The 10,629-nt window shown below is 37.3% G+C and overlaps 1 protein-coding gene across 2 annotated transcripts in view; it reads right to left on the bottom strand.

Moving 5' to 3' along the window:
- Positions 1-4,816: 4,816 nt before the first annotated feature.
- Positions 4,817-10,629, bottom strand: part of CPM (carboxypeptidase M) — a 68,199-nt gene continuing 62,386 nt past the window's right edge. For both annotated transcript variants that reach the window (XM_027593200.2, XM_027593199.2), the window contains exons 8-9: positions 9,256-9,404; positions 4,817-7,171 (exon numbers count right to left, since the gene is read on the bottom strand). In XM_027593200.2, the coding sequence (XP_027449001.1) occupies positions 6,929-7,171; positions 9,256-9,404 (392 nt within the window). In that variant the 3' untranslated portion in view covers positions 4,817-6,928. The remainder of the gene's footprint in view (positions 7,172-9,255; positions 9,405-10,629) is intronic.

Below are 10,629 nucleotides of genomic sequence, written 5' to 3'. Positions count from 1 at the left end.
TCATCCTGTTTCAGTCCCACAGATCTGCTTGAAAATATAATTATTTAGATGTCCTACTAATAAAGTCAACTTATTGCAGTAGTATCTTTCACATTCCAAATTGCAAAATTTGTCTTTTTTTCCCCATCTTTGTTACCGTCATGTTAGATGAATTCCATTTAAACATTTCTCAGTTAAATTATAGTACTACTATGTGTTAATTTTGGTTCACATCTTTCCAGGTCACACCCTGTATTAGGCCTTTTTCCAAGATCACAGTACAACCTACCTAAATTGACCTCCCTGCCTTTGGTCTCTCCCATTTTTGGTTCATTTATAATTTACAGATAGCTTCATGTTGGTTCCCCGATTTAAATACAGAAAAAAACTTCAATAATTCTATTGTTGAATATTGCAAATGTTCTGGGTGTTCATTTTAGACTTTTAGACTTCTCTAGAAACAGCTACTTTCTTTTCACCATTGTACTCTTAAACACTTTGGCTGCAACAAAGTTCATTTGTATCCTCTCTCATGAGTTATTTTTATCCTAATGGAGTGGGAAGGGCTAAATTCAAATAGCAGATCAGGTACCTGCTTTGTGACCTTAGAATCAGAGACAAATCTATAGAGCCTACTTAGGACAGGGTCTGGCAGGTAGTAAAGAGTTATAAATGGTAGTTTTTAATACTTTTCTTGTATCCATTGACCATTTATGACCATAAATGGATACAACTCCAAAAGGCAGCTGAATTAGCCTTGAATTAACCCTATCTTTTTTCCCTTCTACATTGTCTCAATTCCGAGGTACTTTGTTTACACTTAAATTTATTTATATGTTGCTTTGTATCTTCTCTCCAAAAGCAGGTTCTAACATCCCTTTGTATCTCCTTCCCCCCCACCCCCCCGGCAGGTGCCTAATATAATGCATTGTGTGGACAGTAGGCATTCAGTAAAGGATGATTGTCAAAGAGAACAGCTATGTAGTTTTCTCAAATTTATAAGAGGAAAAGACAGCTTTAAAAAATATCCAGAAAAAAGAGTCTGCAGTATTGCGATAATTGCAAAAATTACTTCAAAGGCAAAAGAGAAACGTTCTAACAAAACAGTGGTTTTTCAAAAGTTGATATGCTATCAGGATTGTAACAGAATTGGTAAAGCTTTCTTAAAACATCCCTCTGTATTAAGTTTTTCCACCTTTTCTCACATTTATTTTGTTCTTTTTTAAGAGGCAAATGAGAAGACCAAATCTCTTTAGTTAAAGACTTTTCTAACCACAAGGTGGAAGCGCTGCTCTGGGAGTTCTCTGCAGGCATCCTTTAATGGTAGGTAGACCTTTAATGGGACAGAACACTCCCCCTGGGAGAGCTTGCTGGGCTAGAGAGCAAAGACGTGATGGGAGTTCTGCTCTTGCTTGTTTAAACACAAACTTCCCATCTTGGTCCTGAAATCCTTCAGTATTCATCCTTTAAAACTTCATGTCCGTGGTCCATAAGGGAAAACAATTTTTATTTTTACTTTTTTAAAGATTTTATTTATTTATTTGACAGAGAGAGACACAGCGAGAGAGGGAACACAAGCAGGGGGAGTGGGAAACGGAGAAGCAGGCCTCCCACCAAGCAGGGAGCCCGACGCGGGACTCGATCCCAGGACCCTGGGATCATGACCTGAGCCGAAGGCAGACGCTTAACATCCCTTGAGCCACCCAGGCGCCCAAGGGAAAACAATTTTTAAATTAACTTTGACTTAAGTAAGTGTTACTTCAGCATAAACTCTGGGAAATGTTTAATGAATGTGTTAAGGTGTAGCAATTACCTGTGTAAACTGGTACCTCTAAAATTTGAGGTTCCAGTCTTTAAATCATTTGCTTTTCTTTCATTATAAAAAATAGAAATAGAAAACTTTTCAAAAATGAAGTTGGAAAAAAACCCCCACATAATTCTGTCATCCAAAAAAATGGACTAATTACTTGTTTTACTTCTTTTCCCTATTCTAATATTTTAAAATTTAGTTCATTTTAAAATTGTACCTTTTGGGGGCAGTAGGGAGGAATGGACCCTCTAAAGAACTGCAAATATTGAAGTCTAGCTAAAATGTTCCATTTAACTTCTGCCAAAGGGGTTCCTACATATAATGAATTCTCTTGAAAATAGAAAACCTTTTCCCACTTACTAAGTTGAGATAGTCATCATTTTTTAGAAATTGGTACCTCTAAATTAGCCATTTTGTAGTCAGCCATGTCTCATTTAAACTGTTGTATACATGTTTCAGAGGGCAACCTTGAGTCTGTCCTTGGCTGGAAATTTGACATCAGGGGTTACAGTGATGAGGGCTAGGGGCTGTTAATTTTCCAATTCTTACAGAAGGCAAATCTTGGTTTATAACTACGTTCTGTGTTTCAAAAAATCCACAAAATTTATTACCTAGGACAAAAGACTTCTCCCTGTACCAGCATTTTCCAAAATGTATTTGGTAATAAAGGAATGTAAGTTCAGAGGGATGGTACCAGGCTAAACTATTTAAGGAAATGGTTCTCTGGCTTATGTTTGGAAAATCCATTTCTTTCCTGCATGATTTTTCAGAGCCTTTACTACATTAATGTGCATTCTGAAGTTTGCAGTTTTTTTTTTTTTTTTTAATCAGAAGGCACATTTTTCATCCATCATCTGCCCCATGGTACAAAGTGATTTAGAATATAACATATATAATAGGTTGGGTATTTATCATAACTGTCCTGGAGTGACTGGGTTTTGAAGAGTTGTTGCAATATTATTGCCTCATAAAACGATAATTAAATTTGGTCTTGTCCAGGCTTTATTTGGTGGTAATCAGTTCTGTCTAGTTATGTAGACTTTGTTACATTTGCATATTTGTTTTTAAGGTAATGGTAATGGAAGGAAACTGTATTCATTGCTTACATGAATATTCTTATTAAGAATCAGGAGGGGCGCCTGGGTGGCTCATTTGGTTAAGTGTCTGCCTTTAGCTCAGGTTGTAATCTGGGGGTCGTGGGATTGAGCCCTGCATCAGGCTCCCTGCTGAGCAGAGAGCCTGCTTCTCCCTCTCCCTCTGTCTATCCCCCCCACTCGTGTACACTCTCTCAAATAAATAATAAAATCTTAAAAAACAAAAACAAAAACAGGAATATTCTAAATTCAGAGGTCGTCATGGCCCCTACCCAATAAACTTTGTCTTAGACAATTTGTGCAAGTTCTTAATTATAGTACAGAAGAAAGTCACTGAGAAAACTTATAAATCAGCTGTGAAACATCTATAAAAGGCTGTGGAGTAGTTCATATGCTAAGTAGGATAAGATGTTTTGTGGCCAGTAGAGTATCTGCTTATTAGTGATAGAATGTAAAGTCTCTAACGAAGTTCAACTCTTTCCCTAAACTTCTACTTTAGGTATCGTGAGGTGGTTTGTTTTTGTTGTTGCTTTTTTTTTTTTGGCTCTTCAGTAATCATTTTCTCCCCCTTTCCCCCATCTAAAGTCATGAGGAAGATATAAGGATCTGTCATAAAATAGACAAATGTATTGTTACTGTGGAATAAAAACCAAACTTCTTAATAAGCAATTTATTATGAGACAATATGCTGTGCTCATTTTTTCTGGATTCCCTAGGAAAGGTATTTCCACTCCAGTATCAGATATTTTTACTTTCTAAAGCTAGAGGTAACTTCTTATAACAATTTTAAAAACATTACAAATGCAAATTCACTTCGGGAATGAAACACAACATTGATTTCTTAGACTTTAAAAAATGCTAAGTGGCTTTTAATACTTCTGCTCTGAATGTGATAATTAAGTACCAAAATCAAACTGACACTTACTTGTGGGGACTTAACATTTCTCTAAAATACTCCCTTCCATTTAGATTCACTCATGTTAACATTTATCATAATTTAGATAGGTACATAAAAAGCTGTGTTAATTCAGGAGATGCCTTAACTATTAATGCTCATTCCACCTAGCCAGTGTTTCAGTTTTCAGGTCAATTCTGTTTGTATCTGAGACAAAAGACCTGGTCTTTAATAAGGTATATTCTGCTGCTTTCAAAATATTTATGTCACCCAGTGTTAGTTATCCTTTCTCTGCCTGGCCAAGTACCAAAAAGGACATCAAAATAATGGCATCTTAAACTGCTGCTTTTGATAGTCACAGGATCAGTCAAGCAGGGGCCTTCATTTAACAGGTAAGGAAACTGAATGTGGAGTGGGTTTGAACTCAGCGGTCTTGCCTTCTAATTAAAATCTTACTCCTGCATTCTGTCGTCTTTTCTCTATCTTGTAACCCTTTACCATGTTGTTTCCTTCATAAAAGGAATTATACCCTGAACTCAGGACCTGAGGAGCATAACCACCAGTCTAAGAGGGTAAGATGTCATGTGTGGAGATTTGGGGCTCTGGTCTGAGTATAGTTGGAAGTACATGGTGGCTTCTCCCTTTGGACACTTAACTTGGTTAGTGGAGATTCAATCATACTAAACCCTCACTACAAAGTTTACTTCTGAGCACTTTGCTGCAAAATACGTACCCTGAACATGCTCTGTATTAAATTCACGTTTGGTTTAGATTTGGTTTGGAGATTGCTTTACTTGTCTCTAAACGATTTTAAGTTTGATAAAATTTCTGATTTTAAAAATATTATTTCCTTAAGGAGTTTACATTAAGGCTCATGAACCAGTTCAGATTTCAGTTCATGTCCCTTTGAAAATTGGTATCTTAGAAAAGTTAGGACTCAGAATGTCTGACTGAAAAATAAGGCTTGATGGTAAATCGAGTTTATGTGCTTTGTAGCATACCGAAATCATTTCTGTAATATTGATACATACTTTCAAGTACATAATAAATTATTTATTTAAATAAAAAATCAGATATTCAAGTTATTACCAGATTTTATAAGAGATAAAAAGGCTACAAATTCTGTTTAGATGAACAAGTATGATTGGCACAGGAATAGCTCCTAAGTGCCCAGGTATCTCCCACTCATTTGTGGTTCTCACGCATTCATCACATACCAAGCACAGCATAGCTTTGTTTTCAGATCCTAGAGAACTTTCAATTTAAAGAACCAAGGCAACTCATATTCCATGAGCAATGCATAGCACTTAGAAATCTGCTTAGGAGTTGCTATTTTTTGTTTTGATGTTTCCCCCTTAATTCTTACATAAAATGTTTTAAGATAGGTTAACTCTCATGATAGTGGAGAACAGTTGTTTCAATTGAGTACTAATGGTAAAAATTTTGTTTTCTGATTAAAAGGTAGTTTGTGTTCTTAACAGGTAACATAATACATTTACTATGAACCTTAGGATAAATGCAAAGCGTAATAACACCACCATATTTGAATTTATTTGTTGATACGTATTTGAAAACTCTTCTGTCAGTGTTGCTACTGAGCTAGAGATTGCCAAAGCATAGGACCTCATTTGACAAAATGACTCAAAGCCCAACACAAGTTTCTGGGAGACACTGGGTGTAGTAGGTTCATAGAACTCTTTGTTCACTCATTCGTTCAGTTTCTACTAAGTACTGGGCTCTGAAGATTAAAAAAAAAAATGAATTTTTCAAACTAATTAAATAGACCCTGGCCTCAAAGCTCACATTCTATTAGGGAAAATCACACATGAAAGTAGAAGATTATAATACAGTTGTAAATTCATAATAGAGGTAACCCATTTGAGTACCAAAGAGGAAAGGTTCCCAGATTGACTGGGAGGGATGAATGTCAGCAAAGGCTTCCTGGAGGAGTTGACACCTAAACTGAGTTTTAAAGGAGTGGGAAAGAAAATGTAGTGGTGGGTCAGAATGGTGTTCAGATACGGGACACAAACCGTGCATTAAGTGTACAGGAACTATAAGCAAGTTGATTGTTGTTGCTTGTTGAGTAGACCTTCCTCCCCAGTGCTGTGTGAAGATGGATTTGAAGAGGAGAAGGCTGGGCGCAAGAGACCAGTAAGACTGCTGCAGTGGGGGCAGTGAGTCATGATGGCCTAAACTGACAATGTTACCAGCCACAGAGAGAGGGAGAATCAACCAACATTTATAATTCACATCAATCTTTAGTGACTGACTGAATATACGGGCTGAGGAGGAGAAAGCATCAAGGATGACTCTCGGGTTTCTAGTTCACTGGAACCAGAGACAATACAGGGGGAAGAGCAGCTCCAGGGAGAAAAATATGTCCCATTTCAACATGATGAGTTTGAGGTACCAGTGGGTCACATCCAGGTGGATATGTACAGTGGGAAGTTGGGCTTGAGTTTGAGGCTCAGGCAAGATGCTAGAGTTACACATTTGGCGGTCCTCAGCATAACAAAACTGTGGCATCTGAGTGCGGAAAGGTTTAACTGACCTGTTGTTTTGGGGCTCTGTATATAGAACCTTGTCATCCCATCAGGCCCATATTGTTTTTCTTGGGCCCTGAGACACGGTTGCCTCTCTCCACTCCTATTTCCTTAGAACATCTGTGACGTGAAATATTCCCAGTCCTGTCATTTCTCCCTGTGCTGAGAAGTAATTACATATGGCACTTACTATGTCTTCACATATAGCACTCATGGCCAGGTTTTGTAGATAGTAGGTTATCAGTGAATGTTCATCTTCATTGCTTATATTCATCTGGCTCTGTATACAAAATTTGCTCCATTTTTTTCTTGCAGGAACTTCTTTCTTGATTCTCAAGTTAAATTTCTAAGACAACTTCAAGGTTAAGTGTAGTGGACAGTACCTGAAAGGTAGGTTTCTTCCATTCATCAAGATTAAATCATTCCTTTGTTATCACCACACATTGCTTGTTGTGGTTTGAAAACAACCATTTCTCTTCTTAGGGAAGGACCATGGCGTTTCTTGAGTCAAGGTCCCACAGAGGGATTTAACAGAGTTGCAGTAACCTGGCATGAGTAATCCCTGATTCCAGGTGATGATGGGGGTTGTGTTTCACATTTTGCTTTATTTGACAAATATGTGAAAGACAGTCACTAAAAATAAGAACAAACCAGGCTTTGTTGCAGCTGAGTGGCTTGGCAAATCACTATACAGAGGAATCTTAGGACATGAAGGATTTGATACTGGGATAGAATCCAGTTGCCCTCTGAAGGGAAGTAAAATATCCTTTTTAAGAGCACTGAAGTTCTGGGATTTTTCTGGAATAACCACCTTTGTGAGGTATGGATCGTGTCCAGGGACCGTAACCTGAGAGGAAGCAAAAAACAATCATCTGAGTGATTTCAGATGTTAAGTGGTGCCAACACTAAAAACACTGACATCCACCACTAAAATGTGGCCTTTATGAAACACATATAACCAGCTGCCAGGCGTCCCAGGTTAGTAACAGCTTCAGGCCGACTCACTGAATGAGTTGTCCGATGCCTGTTGCCCAGAGTTATGAAGTGAAATAAAGACAGGTCCCTTATCTGGAGATGTATCCTAGGAGAAGGAAGCCATAGACTGATTGTTTCCCCATCATTTTTATGGAGAGCAAAGGTAAAGAATTGACTGTTTTCCTTTGTTCTGAGTCGGTACTTAATATCCTGATTGGGTATCAAGAATATTTGTAAGTGGAATTCTGTTCTCAATTTATTCCATTTTCCTTGCAGCTGTACAAGTTTACTGCTTCCTCAAAGGCTTTGATTTTACCTGGCTTTCTCTCTGAGTCTAAATCTTAAGCTAGATTTATTGACTGACTGATTGATTGATTTTGGTGGAAGAAATCAGGAAAAAGAGGACAAATGCTAAACTAACTACAGATGATGTCCACCGAGAAATACTTTTTTAAAAAAAGATTTTATTTATTTGACAGAGCGCAAGCGAGCGTGAGTGGCACCAGTGCGGGGGTGGGAGGTGCGGAATGAGAGGGAGAAGTAGGCTCTCCATTGAGCAGGGAGCCCAACATGGGGGCTCAATCACAGGAGCCCGGGATCATGACCTGAGCTGAAGGCAGACGCTTAACCAACTGAGCCACCCAGGCGCCCCTGAGAAATAGTTTTATTATATATGGAGAAGGAAAATAATGGGGGTAAATCATTTACATAAGCTCCAGTTGGTATATATTTTAGTCATTCATTTCAGCTTCCAAAGTCTTGCCTTCCAACCTTGTCCTAGAATTAGAGGCTAAAGCCAACAGGTACTATGGTAGTCTAAAGGGAAATGAACAATTCATAATTTTATAAAGGTGTGCCTTATTTTTGGCATTACATAAAAATAATTTAGATTCATTACAAAGACACCCATACACACACACGTTTTTTCATGGAATGGAAATGTCACTGTAACAGGAAAATAAAGGGCCTTTTTAGGCAAAAATTCACAGTGAATTGAGGTCTTTCCAGTTCTAGGAGAGATTCTTAAGATTAGCAGTTGATGGGCCCCCTGCTGGGCTCTGTGGGACTAACCTATGGAACAGAGAAGCTCTGAATCCTACAGTTTTATGAATTGAAAAACATGCCTTTCATTATTTCACCTTTAAGATATAACAGAATGTAAAGCCAGTTTTTACTACTGAGTAGATGACCACCTTTTCCCAGGAGTCACTCTATATGGAATGACTGCTTGTAGCTGGCATCAGACCCACTAAGCAAAGGAGAAGAATCCTGAGAGTTAGAGAAAGTCGTATCAAGGAGAAAGAGGCACAGTCAGGCCAAATAAATCAGGTACTTTTTCATTTAGTTCATTCACATGCATCTGTTTGGGCTCAAACTAGTCCAAGCCTCCCTTTAGGAATAAATGACTCAGACATCTTCTAGAATTAAACCTGGAACTTTACATGCATTGATTGGAACTCAACATCATTTGCTTATGGAAGGGCTGCAAAATATGTCTATTACTAGCTTTATATAGTGGTAACATTTGTGGATCAAATTTTTATAATGAATTCTAAGGAACTTATGTCCCAGTCCATTTTTTAATAGCAGAAATTATGTCTCATGAAATGGGCATTGAAATGGTATTCCATGAAGCTTGGAAGTACTGTGACTACATTGTTTAATTATTCTTATTAATAATGTTCATTCCATCTTTTATCATAGGACATGTCACAAGAAATAGGTTTGGGCTTCTATTAAAAACACTGCCAGTTGGGAAAAAACATGATTTGTTTGGTATGTTCCTATTATTTCCACCTCTCCCACTCCCTTCCAAATGCAAGTCTGTTGATGACCTTCCCTTCTGTCCTGATGTATCTACTTTTGGGACTTTCCAGACTTATTTTGGATTCCTTCTGGGTAACTACTGCAAGTTCTAAAATGTTTTAATAACCATAACGAGGGCTGTATACTTACATTTATTACATAGGACCCAGGCAAGAGAAGAAGATAATACTCTCCAAATTTGTTGGTTCTGTAAGGGCAGATATGTTTTCTGTCTTGGACTTCTACAATTACATTGGGTAATGGATTCCCATTCTGATCAAAAACTTGACCCTTTATACCTGCAAGACAAAAAGAACACTAAATGTTAACACTACATTTTATGACATATGAAAAAGAATTCTTGTAGTTATTTAAGAAAAATACACCCAATATTTATTAAGTTGTTTGGATGATAATAAAAGGGGCGCCTGGGTGGCTCAGTTGGTTAAGTGACTGCCTTCGGCTCAGGTCATGATCCTGGAGTCCCGGGATCGAGTCCTGCATCGGGCTCCCTGCTCAGCAGGGAGTCTGCTTCTCCCTCTGACCCTCTTCCCTCTCGTGCTCTCTCTCTCATTCCCTCTCTCTCTCAAATAAATAAATAATCTTTAAAAAGTAATAAGTATTTAAGGGAAGGTAAACCTTCCCAAAAATTGAGATATAATTGTCATATAGCATTAGTTTCAAATGTACAACATAGTGATTTGATATATTTGTGAAATGATCACAATATATCTAGTTAACATAGTTCAAGATTTTTTCTTTAGAGTTTTTATAAATGGATGTTAAATTTTGTTAAATGGTTTTTTCTGCATCTATTGGGATGATATTATTTTTATCTTTCATATTTTGTTAATGTGGTATATTACGCTGATTTTGCAGATGTCGAACCATCCTTGCATCCCTGGAATAAATCCCACTAGATCAAGGAAGGTCCTTTTAATGTATTGTTGAGGTTGATTTGCTAATACTTTGTTGGAGGATTTTTGCATCTATGTTCATCAGGGATATTGGCTTGTAATTTTCTTGTGTCATGGTTTTGCTATCAGGGTAATGCTGGCCTTGTAAAATGAGTTTGAGAGCGTTCTTTTCTGTTTTTTGGAAGTATTTGAGGACTGGTATTAATTCTTCTTTAAATGGTAAAATTCACCAATGGAGCCATCTAGTCTTGGGCTTTTGTTTGAATTAGTAATCAAAAACATGCCAAAAATCTCCTTACTGGTAAAAGGTCTGTTCAGATTTTCTTTTTTTCATGATTCAGTCTTGGTAGGTGTATGCTTCTATGGATTTAACTATCATCTAGGTTGTCCACTTTTTTGGTGTATAATTGTTTAGTCTTTTATGATCATTTGCATTTCTGTGGTATCAGTTACAACATCTCTTTCATTTCTGATTTTGAGTTCTTGCTCTTTTTTTCTTGGTGAGTCTAGCTAAAGGCTTATCTTTTCAAATAACTAGCTCTTAGTTTTATTTTTTTTTTCTATTGTCTTTTTAGTTTCTATTTCATTTATTTCTGTTCTTTGTTTC

The sequence above is a fragment of the Zalophus californianus genome, chromosome 9 (assembly GCF_009762305.2).
Source record: "Zalophus californianus isolate mZalCal1 chromosome 9, mZalCal1.pri.v2, whole genome shotgun sequence".
Lineage (NCBI taxonomy): Eukaryota > Metazoa > Chordata > Mammalia > Carnivora > Otariidae > Zalophus > Zalophus californianus.
This window is presented reverse-complemented; position numbering and strand designations above follow the sequence as displayed.